General features: G+C 46.4%; 1 protein-coding gene across 3 annotated transcripts in view; it reads right to left on the reverse strand.

Annotated features, from left to right (window-relative positions):
* Window positions 1-22,717, reverse strand: part of LOC119431387 (calcium and integrin-binding protein 1) — a 71,486-nt gene extending 48,769 nt beyond the window's left edge. Inside the window, exons 1-4 of one of the 3 annotated variants that reach the window (XM_049657724.1) lie at window positions 22,694-22,717; window positions 4,761-4,845; window positions 4,066-4,100; window positions 489-588 (exon numbers count right to left, since the gene is read on the reverse strand). In XM_049657724.1, the coding sequence (XP_049513681.1) occupies window positions 489-588; window positions 4,066-4,100; window positions 4,761-4,811 (186 nt within the window). In that variant the 5' untranslated portion in view covers window positions 4,812-4,845; window positions 22,694-22,717. Of the gene's footprint in view, window positions 1-488; window positions 589-4,065; window positions 4,101-4,760; window positions 4,846-10,654; window positions 10,790-12,974; window positions 13,266-22,693 lie in introns of those variants that run through there. The other 2 variants (XM_037698872.2, XM_037698871.2) reach the window with 2 other exon arrangements.
* Window positions 22,718-24,928: the final 2,211 nt, after the last annotated feature.

Here is a 24,928-nt window from a genome sequence, read left to right on the forward strand (position 1 = left end):
CAATTTGGCCATAAATTGCCAAAAACATACAAATCGCGAAGTGGGGAGAACAGATAAAGAAAGCTATTGCTTTAAAACACTGAAGATAGTTACATATCACGAACATTTGAGTAGTTCAACAAACCAGTAAAGTAGGGCACAAAAGGGAGCAAAGTTAGACTAAGAGACACACCGTTCTGCAAACAAATGAAAGTGATAAAAACAGTAGAAAGTATCGCAGAAGAGACAGCTGACATATTTACACATATCTACTTAACAGCTTCCATGCGCCGAGTGCGCGCACAATGCCTCTCCTCCTTCTCTCCTCCCTTCTTATCCTTCTTTCACTCTTTCCCTTTCCCCACAAGTGGGGTAGCCAACCAGGCGACACCTATTGGGTTAACCTCCCCGCCTTTCCTTCTTGTCTCTGTCTCTCTCTCTCTCTCTCTCTCTCTCCTTAACAGAACGCCTAACAGGTAACTAAATCAGACGTGAACGTGCTCGCTTACCCTGAATTCCGGCATCTGTTCGATGTACCTGACGGGAATCCTGGTGTGCTTGTCAGCACACACCTCCCCTTCGGCGATGGCCTTGAATCGTTTGAAGGCACTGCGTACGCGAAAATGGGAAGGTAAGGAGCTGGGTGGAACTACACAAACAGGAATCCCCACTCTATGTGCAATGACCCACGTGTTGCTTTTATGAAGTTCTTGCACTCGCTCTATCGTGGAGGCATGAATGTCGACAAAGCGAGGTAACTGAATTAAACCACATTCTCGCAGTTCAGCCGAAACCAATCATGAGAAGTGCATACGACCATATTACGGCTCGTTCATGATACTTTCAAGCTAATAATGTTCCGAAGACGTGCGGAGAACTGGAACATAGGTTACCAAGCAATATTCTTAATTCTGAGTCGTTGGCACTTTTTTTTCGACAAACTAGAGAAGTTTGCTTGTTTGCGTCAGGACCGACAAGACAGCATGACGTACGTATTGTTGCACGTACTTCAGTGAGTGTGTGTTCTTTTGTTTGTAATTTTTTTTTCTTCGGCGAATGTGCGCCTCGCACTGTCGCTATCTGCTGCAAAATACGTTTTGTACGTTCACTCCTGCACAAATCTATAATAGGTCCGCAGTATAAATAAATCAGTAAATAAATAAAAACTGGGGACCGGAGAAGGGGGGCATATGCGGCAGGCACCGTAATTGCCCTGCTCAAAGTGGACGCCTGGAATATTCCCCGACACACCGGAAGTCATCAACATGGCGCTCCTAGAAGATATCTGTCTCCCAAGGACTTGCCGAACCATTTGATGCTTATGGCATCTTTAGTTGGGCGTTCCATAGCGCTCCGACCGTACCACAGAGGTAGCGTAAGACAGCACTTAAGGATTATACGTATAAACCTGCGCCAGTTAGTACATAACTACGTGGATATGAACAGCGGAAGAACAGGACACAGCTAGGACGAAAATGCCGAAATGAAGTTGTTATGCAGCATTCCTTTGAGCTGCTGGCACGCCTGTGTAGGATAGTCGGGCATTGACAGAACTACCGCAGAAATGAAAGAGCATGCGTACTCGCTGGAAAAAAATTTGCCCAGTCACTTGGCAGAACGTTATCAAATGTTCGGGTATTCTCAACTCTTAGATCGCTATAGTAAGCTTAAGAAAGATATGATCAGTACTGGACGAACAATGGAAGCCTGAGGCTGAAGTCAATGTTTCTATAACGGGATTTGTCATTGTCAGGGCAACGATTGCTTTCCTTGGCAGAGTTTCTAGGAGTAGCTCGCTCTCAACCAAAGAATACAGAAGTTCACAGGAAGACGAAGGCTTGAAGGGATAAGGAATGTCGCTGGAGATAACGTTTAGAGACAAAGGGACTTGTCCTCCTCCGGGCCCTGACGATGACGGGCACCCTTGTCGAAACGTTATCTCCAGCGGCGTAAATTGTTCGACCACTGTTACTCTTTCTTTCCTATTCGGGGGATGTGCCACAAGGAATATGTAGTAAAAAATGAACAAAAAATCATAAAATAAACGCATGTATGATGCAAGTGCCGCAACAATGAGTTCACGCATTTGCTGGCCGTTATCCAACGGGCAAAGTCACCTGGAACATTGGGCCTTAGTTTGGCCTCCCTTAGTAACTTCTGCCTAATACCCTAATACCCTGTCGACTGGAGCAAATTTCTCCAGTCGACAGCTGTCTTGATAAATTAGAAAAAAAGTTATGCAGATCCAACGCAAATTTTGGAATCTATGTAAAGCGAAGCTCCCTCGAAGCGGTAAATTAATGCTATAGAACTGTTCATCGTCCGAAGCACGCTTTGCGGCATAAGCGATTAGGTGCAATGCTCAGCAAGAGGCGGCACTCCTCCAACCACGCGTACCACGTGATCCACGCGCAACCGCGAATTGCATTGCCTCCGAGATCGACCCACTGTTCATCGCGCCATCTCCCGGTTCAGTCCACTTCGCAATCACAGAGTACCACAGTCGTATACACGGCAAGATGCCGACCATGCAGATGGGCCAAACCCCGGGTAAGGAGGCATGGAAAGTTCCCCTATATTAAAGTAATGATGCGCTTGAATGACTATGCTTGTTTCACTGAGGATAGTTACTGTTCGGTGTTTCACAACGTTATTCGGTAGAGATCGGAGCCGGCAACCGGCGCATCTGCAGGAGTATTACAGATGAGGCTACATGTGAACCTAATCGTTATGCGAGTGCTGCCCTGTGTGTGAGCTACTCAGCAAGACAGCAGCAGCAGCTATACGGTCGGCAAAGCGCCGGAGAGGTCGCTAAAAAAGTTTCCGTTTAAAAGGATTTAAGGTGCCTGGCAATTCCTGCACTGGGGGTGCAAACGGCGTTCGCATGGCTGCTTTGAGAGGTGCGATAAGCTGGACTGACGGGAGAACATCTGCGTGAGGCATGAAAGCATTTGATACAGAGAAAGCCTGGCAATTGCGCGTCGTACTTTAAGACAAGCCAGACGTGCATTTTTCTTCTTTTCTTTCTTTCTTTTCTTTTAGTTACGTGCCTGGCATACGAGTAATCAGAATATCTGAATCTAACACACGGTTCTTTATGGATTCAACAAGATCGGTTAAAATCAGTTCACCGGGATCCCAAACAGCCTTATTTAGGTGGAATTATTGTTTTGTAAGCTAGCATACCTTCATAAAACTATCAAAACTCAAAACTAATATGATACGAGGACAAGTGAAATTTGCAAAGCGTATACGTTAATCATGCACAAGGAAAAACGCGCGTAAGCGCACCGTCGGTATCATTTTTCAAAACGAAATATAATAACTGCCACAGTGAGTCCGAACTGCGATCTGCTGCGGGCTTACGCTTTTTTTTTTCTCTCCTGTCGATTGGACAGCGTGTCGTCCTACGGTTCATGCCATGTTTCTTTTTTTTTTTTCTTTGCGATGTTGAACACCTTGCATCAATCAAACTTTATTGCGAGCCCTATGTAAGCGCTAAAGTCATAATCAAGAAAGATCATACCTACTATAGACTTGGCTTATTATGCAATAAAATAAGTTTAACGCTACCTTATGCCACCTTTGAAATACTGCCGGATCACCCTTAACCGAACAGTCGGAGACATCATTATCCCCGCTGATATGACGATAACCAGAGTATTTAGCATGACAGCAGCTGACGTAGCTATGAGGTGACACGTGACACGGCCAATAGCCACGCGAAGTGGGGAACCCGTGAACTCTGCTACATGTCGTTAACTTGGCTCTGAACTAGTTTGCCCTGGCAGGGACACCACCATGAACAATCACAGCTATAGGTATACACAGTTCCGTCACATCAAACTATTTCGGCGAAGCTATAGACAAACGCCAACTCAATGTTTTGTTTAAAGACGGAAATGTTTGTTGCTGCTACCGCACATCGGTTGTGACCGCATGAAGCATTTGGAACATGGTGGCTAGCATGTATATAAGCACAATTGTATGACTTTCTCTTTGCACAATGGTTGTTTTCCTTCCTTGAAAACCTATACCATACAATACGCGCCGAAATTTAAAATAAATAAAATTATATAAACTTACTGCAGAATTTCCTTTTTCGTAAGGAATGTCAGCTCCTGTAAAGAAAACCATGTGTTCAATGGTCGAAAACTTGCGGTCGCTGCGGATGAGTTAATGGAACAGTAACATGTATTCAGGGCGCGTGACATGAAGGTGATATGAAAGGAATGCTCGTTGTATACGATAGACAACATGTTGTGCTTTTTTTTACGGTCACGTTTCGCCAAAGGCAGGTTGCTGCAAATGGTTCAAGATACCTCGATCAATCAATCAGTGGAATATTTAATTGTGAGAAGTATGGGTATAGAAACTAAAATATACGAGTCATGGCATAAATCCCCGGACTAACGTCGACTATTGCATGAAGCTCGACCTACTTGGTGTCGTTTTTCATTAGAGTTCATATAATTTTCTATCATCTTTTGTCTTCCGTCGCCCGCGAACGTCGTCGCGTCACCGTTACACCGGGATCAGCGACTTCTGCGGCGGTTGATTAATAGATCGGTACCAAATACCGTCCCAGTTTGGTGTAGAAAAGTAACACACAACAGTACCTGAACTGGTGAGGTAGCTATGTACAGAGAACTTCAAGAGAACGTGCAGACTTTAAACCCACATAGCTGTATTGCTAGAGTATCAGTGCAATATCAATGCATTATACCAGAACAAAGTAACAAGTTAATTAACGTATCGTCATATATGGCAGTCTAACGCACTCTGTAGTCCCGCAGCTCCTCAGCTGTCAGCTGGCTCTGGTTGGATCCCATGGCTGGCCTTGTGAAGGTGCAGGCGCCCGGTCACCTGACGGCGTGGAAAGCCCATCAGGACAGGTCAAAGCGTAGTACGTAATCGTCCACACGGCTCAGTGGACAATGGAACTGGAAACTGAAGGGCTGATAACGATGCATTTTCAAACTGCAGCGATCGCAAGAGCGCACAGATTTTTCCTGCCACCATACGCCCATAACGAGACAAACATTTCACACGAACGTGCAAACATGGTCGACAAACGCTTATGCGGTTAGAAAACGTATCTGCTTTCTAAACGACACGTACCTCAATTAGTCTCCTCACATAAATCAAGTCGATGTATCGCGGAGGACAAAAAAAAAACAAGTAAAACCAAAAAGAAAAGCTTTCTCTGTACGAAAAGTAGTTGTACTCTGGTCCTGCCCCAAACAAATAGATTAGCTTTCAAAGCTCTACGGGATTTTTTCGTGGAGATAGACGTGATCACTTCCACGTGAACAGTAATATGTAATTGTTTTTTGATTATCTCAAATTTATATGACCTGTTCGTGCTTACGTTGTTCTTGGACTCGTACACCGCTCACAGAGAAACTTCAGTATACTGTTAAACAGATAGTCTTGCGTGTAATAAAGGTGACTTGCGTGCATCTGTGCGGCAGGATTACTAGGCCTTTGCTTCCCAGAAACGTGAAACGAATTGTTACGACGCTAAAGGAATGCACACTATTACGCTCTACGTTATTAAAACAGCCCAGTATATATGTAGACGCAAGGAGACGCACCGTTTGACGAATGGGCTAGATGACACAATTGGTGATGGGTTAATAACGTGTGCACCGACATCTCCTGCTACACTTCGCAATAATTACGTGTTTACAATCGACGCGTACCATTGAACCAGCATGTGCTTAGGTTGCATAAAAAGAAGAAAGAAAAACGCTCAGGATCATTTTGCAATCTAGCTACGACGATATACGAGGTTTTCCGTCTTAGGGCTGCACTTTGAGCTACAACGATGTCGTATAGGGTGAATAAGACTAAACTGAAACCACGTGGTGTTCTCATACGTGCGCTTAAATTTATGCTGACTAAAACTTTTTTGCACTGCCGAAGGCTGGCGACCATGCGGCTGCAAAGCGAACCCTCGACCTCTTGTCCAGCGGTAGGACGTTGTAATTGTATCACCGTACCAGTCTTGCCATCTGTAGCCTATACGGTCACTTTAAAGCCGTTGCGCGCGAAGCGCTACATACACGGACAACTGTCCGGCAGTGATATTGCAGGTCTCAAGGTTTACACTGCAATAAAGTGTGGTGGCAATCAGGCATTCACGATTGCGCTGCAAGGGTGTGGGTTCGATACCGGCAGCGGCGGCCGCACTTATGTGTAGGCGAAATGAAAAAAAAAAAAAACATGTGTGCCTAGATTTATGTGCACGTTAAAGAACCCAAGTGGTCAGAATTAATCCGGAGTCTTCCACTACGGCGTGCCTCTTAATCACATCGTGGTTTTGGCACGTAAAGTCCCAGAATTTAATTAATTTTACTTGCATTGCACATCTGGCGAGCAGGTTATGCTTTTGCAAGCAGCATGCGCCTGAAGTGAATGCGGAGCCGGCAAATTGTCATAGCCGCCATGTTATAACCTATATGACATGAAAATCCTGGATGCTGCGTCGACTTTCCGACCTACAACTCGAAAGTTAGGGCTTGAACTGCGTGCTTGGGCGAAGCAAAAAAAGTATTTTTGCCAAAGCAAACAACAGGTAATCGTAACTTCTTCCAAGTAGAGATGCAGCTTTTAAGAACCTAACCGCGGTATTTAAATATTTAAATAATAGGGTTTTCCCGTTCGTAACATATCAGTCAGCAATAAGAACCAATTTGCAAAGCGATAATGAAGCTGCCTTCGGGTTTCGGGAGCATATAACACGATTCGGCCAATTCAGGTGACGTAGTTAAAGAGGCGTACAGTACTTCAACGACACATCGCAACATTCAGACACCCGATAGACGAACTTCCCCTAGTTAGTTTATTCCCTTCACTTTAGGAGACGTGATGAAATTCCAGAATTGAAGCCAGGCAGCAGTGAAGCCACGTCTGCCGAGCTGAAATCTTAAGACTACCGCCACTTTCGAGATGACCATCCCCGAAAATCTGCTTAAACGATACATTCACGTTGCCGTTAATATCGCACCCAACTTCCAGATGACCTTTTTTCTTTTTTTTTTTTTTTGGGGGGGGGGGGGCTGCTTCATGGAATGGCTATTGCATTGCGCAACACATTTTAAGGACACATACGTCGCAACTAATACTACAATAAATCTTTCCCCCGCCGCAGTGATTCAGTGGCTAAGGCGTTGTGCTGCTGAACTTGAGGTCGCGGGATCGAATCCCGGCCGCGTTGGCCCCATTTCGATGGAGGCGAAATGCAAAAACGCCCGTCTGCTTGCGTTGCAGTGTACTTTAAAGAACCCCAGGTGGTCAAAACTAATCCGTAGCCCTCCGCCCTACGGCGTGCCTCATAACCAGAACTGGTTTTGGCACGTAAAACCCCAGAAAGAAGACTAAAACTTTTGTTTGGGCTAGTTGGTTCTTTAAGTGTAGTCAATGAAGTAAGAAAAAAACAACACTAATAACAGACTAATAATACAGTCTTGGAAAACTTACTAAGCAGGCATGACTTCATTACTAACCCGCCACGGTTGACTATAGTGGCTGTTGTGTTGCACTGCTGAGTTCCAGGTCAGGGGTTAAATCCCGGCCGCAGCGGCTGCATTTCGATGGGTGCGAAATGAAAAAAAAAAAAAAACGCCTCGTGTACATTGGATTTAGGTGAACGTTAACAAAACCCAGGTGGATCGAAATTAATCCGCAGTCCCTTACTACGACGTGCCTCATAATCAGATCAATGTTCTAGCACGCAAAAATTCCGGAATTTAAATTTGAATTTAACTATAGTGCTCGGATTCAATATTATAATATTCAGCATGAGCCCTCAAGTGTATGAATAAAATTTTAGAAAGTCAATCGTTTCTCCACTAGCTACCAGGATATTGCGATTTAAAGTGTGTGTGCTTGGAGGCTGTTCCGGAAATTGACCTGAAAATGCAGAACAGCCGCAACCTTTTTCGGCGATTTTTTGCAAAAATGTGTTCGAAATAAAACAAAACAGGCGTATACCCATACTCAGTAGTCGTGAGGAAGGTAGTGACCGAATACTGCACCGCGGTATGGATCAGAGAGCTAACGGGGATACCCGATATTCAAGTTCACATTAAGAGAAAAAAAATGGAGCTGGGCAGTCATGTAATGCGTAGGGCTGAAAACCGGTGGACCATTAGAGTTACAGAATATGTGCCAAGGGAAGAGAAGCGCAGTCTAAGATGGCAGAAAATTAGGTGGGGTGATGAAATTAGGAAATTTGCAGGTGCAAGTTGGAATCAGCTAGCGAAAGACGGGGGTAATTGGACATCGCTGGGAGAGGGCCTTCGTCCTGCCAGTGGACAGAAATATAGGCTGATGATGATGATACCCATAGTGGCGGACTATTTTCATCGGCAATGAAGGGAAATATAAAGGGGCGTTTGATGAAATAAAAAGGCATTTCATTCAGTAGAGATACCAGCAGTCATAGAGGCATTGCGTAATCAAGGAGTACAGAAGGCATACGGCATCTTGGCAAACATCTACAAGGATTCCACGGCTACCTTGGTTCTCGACAAGAAAATTAGAAAGTTAACTATCACGAAAGGGCTCAGGCAAAGAGACAATGTCTGCAATGTTATTCACTGCAAGCTTAGAAGAAGTATTCAAGCTCTTAGACTGGGAAGGCTTAGGAGTGAGGATCAACGGCGAATATCTTAGAAACCTTGGGTTTTCAGATGACATTGTCCTATTCAGCAACAATGGGGACGAATTACAACAAATGATTGAGGACCTTAACCGAGAGTCTAAGAATGGGGTTGACGATGAATATGCAAAAGACAAAGATAAGGTTCAATAGCCTGGCAAAAAAGAACAAGAATTCAGAATCGTCAATCAGCCTCTAGAGTCTGTAAAGGAGTACGTTTATCTAGGTCAATTACTCACAGGGGACCCTGATCATGAGAAGGAAATTTACAGACGAATAAAATTGGGTTGGAGTGCATACGGCAGGTGTTCCCAAATCCTGACTGGGAGCTTACCACTGTCGTTGAAAAGAAAAGTGTACAATCATTGCATTCTACCGGTGCTAACATATGGGGCAGAAACTTGGAGGTTAACAAAGAATCTCGAGAACAAGTTAAGGACCGCACGAAGAGCGATGGAACGAAAAATGTTACGCCTAACGTTAAGAAACAGGAAGAGAGCGGTGTGGATCAGAGAGCAAACAGGGGTGACCGATATTCTAGTTGACATTAAGAGAACAAAAATGGAGCTGGGTAGGCCATGTAATGCGTAGGACGGATAACCGGTGGACCATTAGAGTTACAGTATGGATACCAAGAGAAAGGAAGCGCAGTATATGATGATGATGATGATGATGATGATGATGATGATGAAGGAGCGGAGTTTCTACACGTGTGTTACTGCGCCAAGTATTGGTCTCGAGGACATACCGAGGCACAGTCTGCTGGAATCTCTCCGCGACGTAGAAATCGACATCACGTGATACCGGCTTGCAATAGTGTGGCCGCCTCGAGAGGTTCAGCCACGGTTAATTTTGAGTGCTTACACGTTTTCAGCGTGCACTATGTGTGTACGTCTTGACTGCAAACAGCCTAGCTAGCACGTATGTACATCCCATTGTGTTGTGTAGGGCGCATGCAAAGGTTCTCTAGCGAATGAGCAACCTGATGCTTTCATATTGGTCATTCAGTTCGCATGATCTTTCGTAAAAGTAGTTATAGGCACTTTTGCCACATTAATAGTATACTGTCGGCAGCACTCGACGCGGGGAGTGCGCGGCTTGCCACTTTCGCCAGAATTATCGCTGACTTATCATCCCGCGAAAAGCGTAGCTTCACGTGCAACGGTTTCGCATTTGTCCAAGCATCGCAGGAGAACAGCAGATAATTAAATCAAATTTATCGCTCAGTGGTTCTTCTTTCTGGGGGTTTTACGTGCCAAAACCAGTTCCGATTATGAGGCACACCGCAGCGGAGTGCTCCGGATTAATTTTGACCACCTGGGGTTCTCGTGCATTACTAACGCAAGCACACGGGCGTTCTTGCATTTCGCCTCCATCGAAATGCGGCCGCCGCGGCCGGGGATTCGATACCATCACTCAGTGGTGTATTTTATGTTATTTTATTGTTGCAGATAACATGTTAACGCTTCCTGTCACCCAGCGTAAGCTAACGCGGTTCAGAATGTGGAGCATCTTTCAATAGCGCTCTTGCTGGAGCTTTGGCGCCGTAGATGGCCACAGATAGAGAGAGGAACGTCATAATGGAAGGAGAGAGGTTAACCTGGCTGCGCCCGGTTGGACTACCCTGTAGCACATGGGGTTGGGGGGAAAGGGCACTGAAATATGAGAAGGGTGAGAGAAGTTAGACTTTGCACGGATGCACAAACAGAATTAAGCATTCATCGTTCAGTTCATCACAAGCGGTCATAGAGGCTCAGGCGTCTCAAACACCGCAGCAACGCTTTTGTGGCTTTGCGCATAGCAGACGCACGGTCCCAATATATTCTGTAAAAAAGGTCTGTTATCTAAGAGCTCTAAAGCTATCCGAATGGATTTTGCCACAGAAAGTTGTCCGCGGGTATAGCGAAAAGCGACGCGTCACCTGAACCTTCGCTCGAAAGTCGTACCGTACAGCGCATGCGCAGCTGCAACCCATCGTGCAGGAACGAATCGCGCCCGTCTGCTTACCATGCAGCGTCACGTCTTTTCCTCGCAGTCGTCCCTCTTTCAAGCAGCTGCAGCTGCGGCGAGCTCTCTTGTACGTGCAGCATGTGCGTCTGTGCATAGAGGTTGGTCAGCAGCGCAGCTGCGCGCTTTGTTTTGCCGCTCGCTCGCTCACTCGCTCGCGGTTGTCTTCGAGAAACGTGCTCGGGAAATCCAGGGCCCCAACAATTGGACCCGTCTGCCGCCATTCGTCATCGGCGCGGGGACGCGACAGCGGATAGCGGCGAGTCGAGCCGCGCGTATACGCGTGTTCGGCCAGATATTCCCGCGATGTCGGTGGGATGACATGTGTCGTTCGAGAAGCCTCCTGCGTCGCACTGCACGCCGAAAGTGTATGCAGGGTGTCCCAACTATCATGCACCAAGATTTTAAGATATGCAAATGCCACGTAGCTTGACAGAGCCAAGGTAATGTTGTTTGCAGTCGCTTGGAGATCCTCAGTTCATTTTTGCATTCCGCATAATTACATAATTGCCGTTAACTATTCAGCTTCTCGAATATTATAAGATGAAAAGTGTCAATGAGAAAATTGTAAAGCCACATGAAAAACTCCCGGTACAGCTTTCTAGTTGCTCAATGCGTGCTACATAAAAGTACTTTTTCCGAGCATGAAAGAAGCCCGCGAATACACGCAAAGATTGCCGCGCGACTGGCCGCTCGAGGCACTTTGCGTGTATTCGCGGGCTTCTTTCACGCTCGGAAAAACACTTTTATGTAGCACATATTGAGTGAGCAACAGAAAGCTGTATCGGGAGTCTTTCATGCTGCTCTACAATTTTCTCATTGACACTTTTCTTCTCCTTATAATATTTAGAAGTTGAATAATTAATTAACAGTAATTATGTAGTCAAGCGGAATGCAAAAAAAAATCATCTGAGTGTCCCCAAGCAACGGCAAACAACATTACCTTGGTGCTGTCCAGCTACGAGCCAGTTGCATATTTTTCAATCTTGGTGCATGATAGTTGGGACATCCTGTATATACAGGGTGTTTCAGCGAACACTTTCACAATTTTTTAAAGGATGCCTGTGGCAGATAACGCAATTCTGGTTCCTGAGCTGGTCTACTCGAAGAGGCGGACATTACTGGCGCAAGAAATTGAAATGCATAATCGACTAATTGACGAAAATTTCGCAAATTAAGTTTTAACTAATTACCTTACGGCCCATATTGTAATATACAAATTCTAGCCGTGGAGTTCGCAAGGCGATCCCACTTGGAACGAATTCCCAGGATGACACCAGTTCCGAAATATTAATTCCCGAACTTTGCGGAGAAATGCATTCGCGTTCCAGTTACTTTTGTGCTTCAATGCATAAAACGACGTTCTGTTAAGAAAGTAACTGGAGCGCCTCTGAGCGCATTGCACTTGCACAATTGTTTGTGCAAGTAATGTCCGCATCTTCGAGTAGACCAGCTCATTAACTAGAATTGTGCTATCTGCCACAGGCAACCTTTAAAAATTTTTGAAGTGTTCGCTGGAAATGCCCTTTATTGTATACACGTTCGCATGAAAGGCCCGCCACGCCGAAGACCTCCATTTGCGCGTGATTAAAGTATGCCTAATTTCTTCCCCAGACAGTTGCTGAGGGCGCTTTGACAATTTCTCGCTTACAGTTAAAGTGTGCTAATTAACACTGGAGACGTATTCCCGATTAATTTCTTTCAGCCATATCATTTTCGGGGTTCATCGATGGGCTACACGCCAGCCAAGACGATCGACACAGCTGCCACCATTATTTTCAGGTCGCATTTTTAGTTCCCGAGTGCATTAACAAGATGCCTGTCGTTGCAACGAAACAGCGATATAGGCGTCACGTAAGAATTAAATTATCCCGAATACGCCATCCCAAGTAACCTATCTAAAGAACACGCCTCGTGGATAGAGACATATGATCCAGTGAAAACTATACTTTCCTTGGCAAGAGGATACGTCAGCGTTCAAACGAGAAAGAGTGTTCACTAGAACATAGAGACGAAATGATCGACAGTGGGTTAACAGGTAAAGCCCCCCGCTGAAATAAACGTTTTCGCAAGACAACTTGTCTTCGTCAGTGCACCTGCACGAAAACAAGTTACCTAAACTTTGAATCCAGCGTGGGGCGTCGCTTAATTGTTCACCCGATGGCGCCAGCCGCTACGTTAGATTCACTATAAAGACATTTGCAGCGCTGTAGTTACCAGATAGCACAAACTCGCCCGTTACTTATTAGTAAGCCATGCTAGCGCAGTTACGCCTTTCCGCCTATAAGCATGCAGAAGACGAGCCAAACGTGCAGCTCACCTGCTTCGGAGAGCTCGGCCTGGCTCGGCGTCCGGGACAAAGCGCACTGCCGGTCGCGCCCCCGTTGCGTCGTGACGCCTATCTCGCTTATCGCCTCGGGTTATCTCTATCAGTCCGAGGCTGCTATCGGCGTCCCTACGCTCTCACGAAAGACCTCGTGCACTGAATATCGACGGTGCGCATTACGCGATATGCGCGCGCTGTTACGTGGCGGTCGCTTATCGGCGATAGCGGAGTTCAGCCGTTCGCGCAGCGTTATAACATGCCCTTGCACTACGGACACCTCCGTCATCTATGCGTCCGTCGACGCGCCGATAGCGGTTTAGTTATAAATGGAAGGCGCGAAGCCGGAAAGGACAGCGCGTAACGGCGCAGGTCAGCCGGAAAGGCGTTCCGGTTGCTGCGAAGGCTACACAGCCGGCAGGGCTGTTCACCGTCTGTGTTGACACTTATCTCGGAACGGACGAGCATACAATGTCTACACGCAACAGCTTTGCGCAGCGAAAGCAATTCGAGGTCGGAACGGTTAACGCGCGCATAGAGCCCGTATGAATACACACGGCAATGGGCCGCACCCGCCTCGCGTCTCCCAACCTTCAAACTTTCTTGTACACCAGCCAAGTATGCAGGCTATCTTTTCTCACGTATGACGACTACTACGATTGTTAATAATGATAATAATACAGAAGGAAACCGTCGACACAACGCAGCGTTGAAATCTAAATGACGCGAAGCTTGTTTGAGTTCGCCGAAGTAGCAGCGATAGTGGATGACGCGCGCACGCACGGCTTCGTCGTGGGTATATAGCTAGCTGTTGTCCTCCATGTCAAGAGGACGAAGCAATCGCGATATCGCGCTTGGATCAAAGACCTTTGATCGCATGGAGGAAGAAAAATATAGGAGGGAGCATTACGTCACGCAGCCAGCCTTGGCAAGCGAACGCTTCGTGCAGCCAGCAGTGGCGGCCCAACACGTGACCTCTTGCGTCGAGATCACGGAGAATCGAGATTTGCCGAGACGTTTGGTTACCGGTAGTTTTTATTCGGTGCGCGCTCGGCCGGCAGCTGCTCACATGCAGGAAGGGAAAAGATTTTTCCTTGTTTTTTTTTTTTCGTTGGTTTTGTTTTCGTTTATTTAAAGAGTTTCAAATGGTTTCGAATGGGTATTGAAAAAAAAATCAACCGGGAGTACTAAAACCTACCGCGCGCTATGCTGTATCCTCCGTGCTCTGGCGTTTTCACTACGTGTTGGGCCACCACTGTAGGCGACAGTCACGTTGCGGTATAGGCTCCTTCCTATATTTTTCCTTCCTCCATGTTTGATCGCGTTTAAAGCAGAGAACAGAGCGCGCTCGGACTAAAGAACAGAGGAAACCATTTTAGAATGCCAACATCGCATGCCATCGCAGCGGAGGGCGACGAAGGCTCTGTTAGAGTTTTAACAGCGAAGCTGTTTAGATAGCCGTAATTTGTAGTTCGTAACAAGAAACTGCCGCGCCGTAGCCATGACAACGAGGAGGGCGGAGAAGGGCGGCGCGACGAATGAGCACGCGGCTTCCTACTCGCCAACTCCCTCTCTTCCCAACCCCCGACTCTCTTCTCACCGCGGCGCGCTGAGTCAGAAAAAAAAAAGGACGAAAGCTTGCACTAGGCCGCGGAAAGGTCAAGACACAGCGAAGCTGGCCGATATCGAGCGGCTAGCCTCCAACGCCTTTGGCGTCAGCAAGCAAGAGCGTTCTTGGCACTGTGCCAACCTTGGTTAGCCTGCCTGCGTTTGCGGCAGGCAGGCAGGCAAAGAACTTTATTATTATCCGGAGGCGGCGCTCAACCCCCGTTAGGGGGTGACACCGGTGGGCCACTCCCACGACGGGACGGGGAGGTTAAACTCCACGGCCATGTCGCGGGCCCTCTGGATGGCCCTAAGCTGGTCTCTTTTGTCTTGACTAGTGAGAAGATAGTTCCAGTCCGCCTCCGTAGAGGGAGACTCGCTGCTCTCGCGCAACGAAGGGCATTGCCACAGCATGTGTTGTAAGGTACATTTGGGGTGGCCACAGCGCGGGCACCCCGGCTCTATGCCATCCATGTATTTAGAACACTTTAGAGGCGATGCATACGCCTCCGTCTCTAACAGACGTAGAGTGATAGACTGAGCTCTGTTTAAGTGTGGGTGCGGGAGTGGGTACTTCCACCGCTCCAACTGGTAATGTTTGCAGATTTCATTAAAGGTTAACAACGGATCTCTGAAGTATACCTAGTAACGCCCTCAGCCTCCAAGTGGTTCTCCCCGGCGTGGAATGTGAGACCTCGCGCCCGGGAATGAGCCAACTCGTTGGCATTAAGGATGGTTCCGTGTACGTGTCGGCCAACGTGTGCCGGTAACCAGATGATTTGCTTTTTGTCTGACCAATTGGCAGCACAGAGAACGCGCGCGGCTTCCCGACAAACCGAGCCCGTCATGAAGGCCCGTGCGGTTGCGCGCGAATATGTGTAAATGGCGGTGCAGTCGGTGGCAGCGAGAGCTAGTGCCACAGCCACCTGCTCGGCATGCGTTTGCGGCATGCCAGGAACGCTGTCACTCATAGGCGCCGACGCGTCCAGCGCTAGTCACGCGAAAAGTCGCGAAAGGGAAGGAGCCTCCGAAAATGATCGCTCGAGAATACCTTCCTACATGCGTAGTTAAGTTAAACCAAGTTAAGACCTAGGAGCAACCAAGTTAATACCTAGCTGTAGGAGCCAGTAAGACTTGAGGATCGACAGTTTCACTGTGCCTAAGCTTTGCACGACCGAGTGCAAACTTGTTTAAAGAGCTACAGAATTAGACAAGCGGCTGTAGTCTGAACTGATGTTTACAGTGCTACAAGTGCTACTGTGCTGTGAAGTGAATCTATACGGTGACAGTGACCGACTGTGATGTGTATCTGTGCTCTCTTTCTTTCTCTCTCTCTATTTTCCTGTCACTTTACGTCCCCCTCTCCTCTCTCTCTCCCCAACGCAGGGTAGCAAACCGGATCTTCCCCTCGGGTTACACTCCCTGCCTTTCCTCTTTCTCCTTTCTCTCTGTTGTCGAGGATATAATGATTATGAGAGGAGTATGCACAAGTGGTATGAAGGCAAAGTTTTATGGAGGGTCACAGAACAAAACGAACCGGAGAAACATCGAAGATAGTGAGATGCTGCATGCCTCGATAACGCGGCGTTCGTTCTGTTTCGCGTTCGCGCACTTTCACCCCCTGCCGAGGAGGGCAGGGTCGGCCTTGGCTTTGTGTATGCAGAGCATATGAAGGCGACGCTGACTTGGAACGCGATCAAAGCTGCCGCGCCACTACTCCGTGAATATGCGCGGCATATAGTGAAGGTTGGTGCCGACACGAGATTGATGGCGTATTTGGCAAGACGCGAACAAACACGTACGCTTTGCGCTTGTTATTTCTTTCTTTTTCACGCTTACGCTAAACACACTTCCGCAGGTACGGGCGCGCACACGTTCATATTGCTTCTCGGCCTGCAAATCGGTCGCCGGTTAGACTGGCATATTGAGAAGTAAAAAAAAAATGACTGAAGGTGCGGCTACATTTGTCCCTGACGTGCAGGTTGTCCACTGCGGATCCTGACGTAAGACTAAGTCCAGCAAAACCTCGGCTAATAAGTTTCGCGACCTCGAAATTTCTGGCCACGGTTACTCGTAGGCGCGCGGTGCGGCGAATTACGTCCATGAAAATACTATGTAAGTGCGCAGTGCATGGTCGCGTTATCGAATAACTAGGCGTCATGGGGGCAATCTGCTAGGTTCCCGGTTAGCTCAGATGGTAAAGAGGCGCACATCAGCCATAGGGGACGCCTAAATACGATACCCTGAGCATAATAATTCGTTGTACGAGTCTTCGCAGTAAATGTAATCACAATACACATGAAAATAAGAATTCGGCCTAGACACACGGAGTCCTTCGTTATATGGGTAATTTCATTGTAGATGTGTTCGCTGTGAGGGCGCCCGGCTGTATACTTATTACAGCGTCGGCTGTTGCGACTGCGAGAACCTCAGTCCCGTCAGGGTTCACTACCTTGGGATCACGTGCTGAAGCAGTAACTTGCGGCCGATTTTTCAAAACGATCGCCACAAAAGGACGAGAAGACTTACCATGGTGAAACTTCACAGTAAGCGAGCAGACATTGCATACATACCTACCGCACGTTACGGCCCTAAGATGCCCGGGGTAAATTACCAACGCCCGTAAGAAATTAAAAGTTTCAATGGACCTCAGCTGAGTCGGCGCGGAGACCTTAAACGTTCATCGATTTCCATGCAACTTCTGCAGACTTGGGGGATCAATTTGAAGACACCAGGAGTACCTAGGGATCGAATTCCGAAATTAGTGCGCACCTTTAGCTGCCCGCTCTGCTGATGTACTTGATGTATTCCCTACAAGTAGGTTGTATAAGTCTGCTAGAGTGGTTTTTTTTTTTTTCGAAGTTGCTTGCTGAAATGTCGTTCTCATGTTTCGCGAGATTTGAGAAAATTAAGAGGGCGAGGAATAAAGCGACTTTATTACATTTATTATCTCGCACCGTTGCCGCATTTTCCAAGATGCTTAGATAAAAGTTTAGTTCCATTAACCTGCAATCACTATATAATATGACGCTGGTGTCGTCTCTGGCGCGTCCAAGAACTTTCTCGGCTTGATTGATTGCTTGCTTGCTTAAGTTTTTCTTGCTAGATCCTGTGAGAAATGTATCAGCGAGTCTCGTGGCTTTCCGTATGCTCCCATGGAATCAAAACCATGTTCTTCCGGCACTGCCTCAACAAAAGCGAATGATTCGTTGCGCCGTGTACAAAAGAATTGTAATCTCGCTTAGTGACTGTGTGTAATTATGCGCACTTCCACATTTGCACGCAAGCGGTGTTAGAACTCAACCACTTGCACTTATTATTGCGATAGCAATTATATGGACACTCCAAGCGGATGTCTGCCGTCGCCTTCGTCGCCGTGAGGTTCCGTATAAAGTCCAAGGGCGATAAAATAGTCGCCGCGCGCCGTATGTGCGAGTGAAAGCGTGCGGGGGACGCGTGCTTTCACGGGGAGCGAACGCCCGGCGGAGAGAAAACGCGACTTCCTCCGTCGCGCGAAAGGCCGTGGGAGTATGGGAGGGAGGGAGGGAGGGAGAGGGGGGGGGCGACGCTGTGCTACGGCACCAAATGCGTATCTTGCAACCGGGCTCAAGGGGAACTGGCGACACAATCTCCCACGCGAAAGGAGGAAAGTGGGAGCTTGCAGTGCGGTAGGGAGGGGGGGGGGGGGAAGACTTCTACTCTTCTAACAACTGCGTACTTTGCGCCGGTGTGGGCTTTCGCGCGCGCCGTATCTTGCAAGCGATCTCCACACGGCTCTGAACCTTTGTATGCGCTGTGCTTTCGCCGCTCAGTTTTCGTTGAAGCGATAGACCGCATGAACCTTCGCTCGCTGCGGCGGCCGCGCTTGTTCAGGCCAGCATTTTGACAGTGGTTGCCTACGGTCATCGAGTGCGATATATTCGTGTTTGCTTGTGCGCGCTGACACCACGCTTCTTAATTCAGTTAGTAAGCGAATGTGTCCAAGTTTATGCAGCCGATAAAACTACTATCCCTACTTCGTATAGCTCTCTACTAATTCGCTATCGCAATTGATGCTTCGCCTTTCGAGCGAAACTGCGACATTTTTTTTTTAACAAGGCGTAATATGGCTTCTTTATTGTACATGTTGTTGTTGATGCAAATATGTGCACCACATGTACTTATTCGTGTATTTTATGTATCGCTTCCTGTAACGGCCTGTGCAAGGCTGACAGTATCCTTAAATGAAAAATAAATAACTAAATAAATAAATAAAGCACTAGAAGCTAATAAGAAGTTTATTGGCATACTAATGACTAGTTGGTGAGAGCGAGTGACAGCGGTTTAGCCGCGAAAGTGTGGCTTCCTGAGTGACTGAGCATCTTCCATGACGTCGTGTTTTGTGTATACTGTGGCCGCCAGGATGAAATATCAACACACTTTTGCTGCCGTTTGTGCTTGATTGCGTACAGTCAGCTATCCGAAATATTGGAAAAAATGTTCGGAAAATATTCGTATTTACAACCAGCCACTATTCAATTCGGTCTTCGAATCGAATTCGTTATTTGAAAGTTTCGAATACTCGCGCACCCCTAAATTTCTTTTCATACCTTTCTCGTTGCGTATAGATGCTGAAGGCAGCATCCATCTCAATGTACGTGGAGAAAGTAACCGCTTTCTCATGATCCCTGTCCTAAAACTGTGGGCCGATATTCGACGTTCTGAATCAGAATCGAATATTCGTGTTCGTATCCGAATAAAATATTCATGTTCGTATTCAAAAGGAGCTATTCTGTATTTTTGACTATCGAAACTAACCAGATAAAGTGCCTTAAGTTATCAGCAGTGAAGCAAAGACAAATGTTTTCGAAGAAGTGCTGAAACAAAATGGGCAATGCAAACTCTGTTTTCAGTTTTGTGGCGGAGACCCACATGACCTGTTATTTTTGCTTGTGCACTGTCATTTGGTGTTTTTTGACACTCTAGTCAAGAACCAGGTTTATCTTTTACGCTACAACCATGATGATTTCCTTGTAACAGGCTCATTTTTATGTGTCTATGGCACACAAGTCCTTCAGCAGCTTTTCTTTCTTTTTTTTCACAATTTCTTATCTTTTTTTGGCTACCATTTAGTTAGAGTTTTCGGAAGTTTCCAAGAACGAATGTTTGCTGCATGACTAGCTTAAGCTAGGCATACCTTGGTAGCCACTAAAAAAACTGCAACAATAGCTTCTTATTTCTATAACCTGGTTGCGAACAAGCGTTCCAATAACGAATGCATATTGGAACGCTTGTTTGCAACCAGGTTATAGAATTAAGAAGCTATTCTTGCATTTTTTTTAGTGACTACCAAGGTGACCTTATGTTTAAAACTGGTTCTTTGTGCCTGATAGTTATCTCTTTTTTTTACACTAGTGAGTGCTGTAGCGGGCACATAACTATGCGTGAATCTGTATTCCTGCTGTAAATGCACGCGTCTGTGCTTGTATATTCTATATCCGATACTTACTATTTGTATTCGATTCGTATTCGGAAAAGTTTGTATTCACCCACCTCTACTATCTTTTCAATGTTATGTCTTTCATTTGTCATTCCATCGCTATTTGCGCATTGTACAAGAATAGCAGCACGTACGCCGAGAACTTCGACGATATATCTTCTGTTCCGGGGACCAGTGATGATTGCGGCCCGCTGCTTTCTCAACGACCATTGGCGTGTCGCGCTGATGATCACCATGGACATTCTCTGGCTCGCCTTGTTAGCGAACACAATGGCTATGTTTCCCTTTATAACGACGCATCATCGGTGTGGTTTCGGCTGTCCGCATTTCTTTTGTGTTCCACGGAGCTGGACGTAGCTAAGGACGCCTGATTAGTGACCTATTTTCGTTTCGGTTCCTACAATAGTACACAGCACACTGCAATAGTACACAGCCCACTGGCACACAGCGGACAGAATACGGCTCATGACGAACAGAATAGAGATAAGAATGACGCAATGATAACGATCAATTCGCGGTATATCCGGCAGTCCCCTGGTAATTGGGGAGCGGAATTCGTGGTGTACGAAAAGGCAGAAATCTGCAGTTAAATGGCTCTACGTGAACGGGAATGAATGAATGAATGAATGAATGAATGAATGAATGAATGAATGAATGAATGAATGAATGAATGTGTTACAGAATAATGAAGACAGGTCTAGCGGGAATCGTAGCGCGCTGTAAAGGGAGCTGCCGAGAATAAAGTTCAGTTTGGGCGAAAGCTTGCGTGAAAGCAGCCCGCAAATACACGCAAAATTGGCGCGCGACTGGCCGCTCAAGGCACTTTGTGTGTATTCGCGGGCTTCTTTCACGCTCGAAAAAGCACTTTTATGTAGCACGTATTGAACAAGAGAAAGCCGTAACGGGAGTTTCTAATGTTGCTCTACAATATTTTCTCATCTACACTTTTCGTCTAAGTATAATAATTGAGAAGTTGATTGATTAATTAAGACTAATTATCCCATTAGGCGGGATGCAAAAAAATAATCTGAGTATCTCCAAGCGACGGCAACTAACTGTTACCCTGGTTCTGTCCAGCTACGTGGCCATTTGCATATTCTTAAAGTTCGACCTAAGTTAAGTGAAACGCCCTTGCATAAGTGAAACGGAGTCGCAGTAAGTGTATGCTTCTAATCTCTCCAACCTGATCTCCTAGTTAAATCTATCTATTGTAGTGGAGTGATGTAGACACGAAATTATTATTTGCACTGTCATTTCACGTAATGTTCTCGATTGTTTTCCTAGGAACCCTTCGTAAGATCAACGGCCAATTAGAGCACTGGGATCTAGTTCACTAATTCATCGAACTCTCTTTCTTACGGCTGCGGAATCAAAATTTGTTCGTAAAATAAAAGAATTCGCAAATTTCGGTAAAATCGAATCTCGACTACACGAAGGAACAAGCGAGCGAAGTAAGGACGAAACATAGACCCAGCTATAGCCAAGCGTATACTGATTTTTATATTATTATTTTTATTATTCTTTTACGAGTTGTCAGCATTGCTGTTGCTCAGTACACTGACTGCACTGACCATTACACACGACCGCAGCTGCAGTTTGGTGAGGCTCCTGTTCTGACTTTAAACGACTTCGCTATTGTGCAAGTTGATAGTTTCCCGCCAAATATCGCGTTATATAATAAACGATTCGCGAACATTAGGTATGTGCATCAAAATGTCTTACCTTCGTGCGTTTGGAAACATATACGATTTCTTGAGAGCCTATAAAGATAAACCCTATGCATGCGATCATTTTCTTCTTCCATAACGCGGTCTTTAAAGCAGACGTCGGCCTTCCTACAGATGACGTCACACTCAGGGCATGCAGGCCGCCTCCTATATAGCAAGTGTTGCAGAGTGGCACGAAATTACAGACGCTGAACGCGAGTATTTTGCGAGCATGCACTCTGGAACAAAAAAAGATGTAAGTAGTAAAATAAACAGGTTACAATAGCTCGGGGTCGCACACGTAGTAGCTATAGCTCTGCTTAGAGAGATGGGTAGCTTACTAAGACTTCTTGGTGCTAGTTAATCGATTTCTACTACGATAACCGAGTGCGGATTTCAACACAAATCACAGAGGAATACACGACGAGGCGACCGCTCACCCTCTCCACGCTTTCCTGTGAGATTGTGTGACATTTACAGACAATGTCCCCATGTCTATGTCACAAGCGTCGGTATATGACACGCATTTTGTGTGACATGGAGAGGACGAGCGCTCGGCCTGTCCACGTTTTTTTTTTTTTTTTTTCGTGTAGTGTTTATTTACAGATACTGGCAGGCCCTTCTCGGGGAGGCCCATGCAAGAGTGGATACAATGACTACAAACAAGGAAAATAATTTTAAACGAATTGCTTGGCATAGTTGCAACGAAGTAATACATACAAAAGTGGGAAAACGTGACAGTACACTAGACATAAATGAATGCTATAGTGAAAGGCAATATCATTCAACCCAGAGTATACTCCGCCGTTAGACTCAATTTCAGCAAAAACTGATATGGTTAGTGTTTATGCGCAGAGTAAAACATGCCGAAGTTAAGCACTATCAATCAACGAAAACCAAACTTCGTCAGCATCGTTATTGCTCACCATGCACCGGTGTATATTGGCCACTGCAGCCAGCGTAGAGACCGCGCTTTTGCCGCACCCAGCGTTATTTCCGCGGCCTGGCTGCACCAGCGCCGGTACCCGTCATGACGCCAGTCAAGATCCTTCGCCGACGATCGTCGCGGCTTCGATGAGCTCTTTTGGAGACGTCGTTGCTGGTCGCACCAGTCGCCGCGCACAGACGACAAAGGGGACGGCTCTGTTTTATCGACGCCGCAGCTGGTGGATCGGGCGCTGGCCAACAGACTCAATTCGTCGGGACAATGCCGGCGCGCGGCGCGTGTTCCATCGTGACATCGACGACGTTTCGAGTCTGATGCGCCCTCGTGTTTAGCGCCAAGTTAAAGGGAAAGCGCGACGCACACGCTTGCGTTGTTGTAGACCCAGGTATGGAGCGCCGGCGCGCACTTCGACATCGAGACAGAATGCCGCACGTTCCTTTCTTCCGCTGCCCCGCGCACGTCACGTACGCGTGGTTGCATTTTTTTTTTTTTTACTTCTTTCTTCTTCCGGCTGCGTGGCGGATAGCGAGTCGCCTTGGAACGCAGTGGAGCAGCTATCGACGCTCGTCGTTCGCTCCCTGAAAGAGGAGGAGGAGGAGGAGGAGGAATAACATTTATTAAGAAAAAAAAAAAAACAAGCAGGCGTCTTCCTGAAGGAAGTGTGCTGAAGATGATTCCCCGGCGTTCACGTTCACTGGCTTATGTAACAGCTATGGCAGCTATCGACAACTCCGATTGTCGGATGTTAAGTTACACCGATTGCCTTTGTCATCGTAAAGGAGTCGCCGCTGTGCATTAACAGGCAACTGAAGGCCGGTGGGCTGCTTTGGCGCACTACAGTCGATGGCAACCTAATAATTACGAGGTTGTATATCTCGAGAGACCAGATAGAATTCGCTGAACTGTCGAAACTGATCAATAAGAAGAAAGTAAGGGATATTCGAAATTATAACGTGGGAAAGATGGAGGAAGCCGTAAAATATGGAGGCAGCATGAAATCAGTGAGAAGAAAACTTGGCGTAGGACGAGGCAAGATGTATGCACTGAAAGATAAGCCGAGTAATATCATCAGCAATTTCGATGACATGGTAAAAGCAGCGGAAGAATTCTATACTGACCTGTACAGTGATCCAGAGCAGCCAAGCTACTTTCATTCGAAATAGTGGTGAACAGGATACAGAGGTTCCTTCTATAACTAGCGATGAAGTTAGAAGGGCTTTGCAAGACATGACCCAAGGAAAAGCTGCTGGAGAAGATGGAATAACAGACGATTTAATAAAAGATGGAGGAGGTATCATGCTTGAAAAGCTTGCGGCCCATTATACGCAATGCCTCCCGACTTCAAGTGCACCAGAGAACTGGAAGAATGCCAACATTGTACTAATCCATAAGAAGGGAGACGTTAGAGAACTGAAAAATTATAGGCCCATTAGCTGGCTTCAAGTAGTGCATAAGATATTCACCAAGACAATTTCAAATAGAATCAGGGCAATACTTGACTTCAATCAACCAAGAGAACAGCGTGGCTTCAGGATGGGCTATTCTACAATGGATCCCATCCATGTCATCAATCAGGTAATCGAGAAATATACGGAGTACAATAAACCTCTGTATAAGGCTTTCATAGATTATGAAAAGGCATTTGATTCAGTAGAGATAGCAGCAGTCATAGAGGCATTGCGTAATCAAGGAGTACAGGAGGCATACGTGAATATCTTGGCAAATATCTACAAGGATTTCACAGCTACGTACCTTGGTTCTCCACAAGAAAAGTAGAAAGTTACCTACCAATAAAGGGGCCAGGCAAGGAGACACAATCTCTTCAATGTTATTCACTGCATGCTTAGAAGAAGTATTCAAGCTCTTAGACTGGGAAGGCTTAGGAGTGAGGATCAACGGGGAATATCTCTGCAACCTTCGGTTTGCAGATGACATTGTCCTATTCAGCAACAATGGGGATGAATTACAACAAATGATTGAGGACGTTAACCGAGAAAGTGTAAGAGTCAGGTTGGACATTAATATGCAGAAGACAAAGATAATGTCTGGCGAGGGAACAATAATTCAGGATCGCCAGTCAGCCTCTAGAGTCTGTAAAGGAGTACGTTTATCTAGGTCAATTACTCATAGGGGACCCTGATCATGACGAGGAATTTGCAGAAGAATAAAATTAGGTTGGAGTGCATACGGTAGGCATCGTCAAATCCTTACTGAG

The sequence above is a fragment of the Dermacentor silvarum genome, chromosome 10 (genome assembly GCF_013339745.2).
Source record: "Dermacentor silvarum isolate Dsil-2018 chromosome 10, BIME_Dsil_1.4, whole genome shotgun sequence".
NCBI lineage: Eukaryota > Metazoa > Arthropoda > Arachnida > Ixodida > Ixodidae > Dermacentor > Dermacentor silvarum.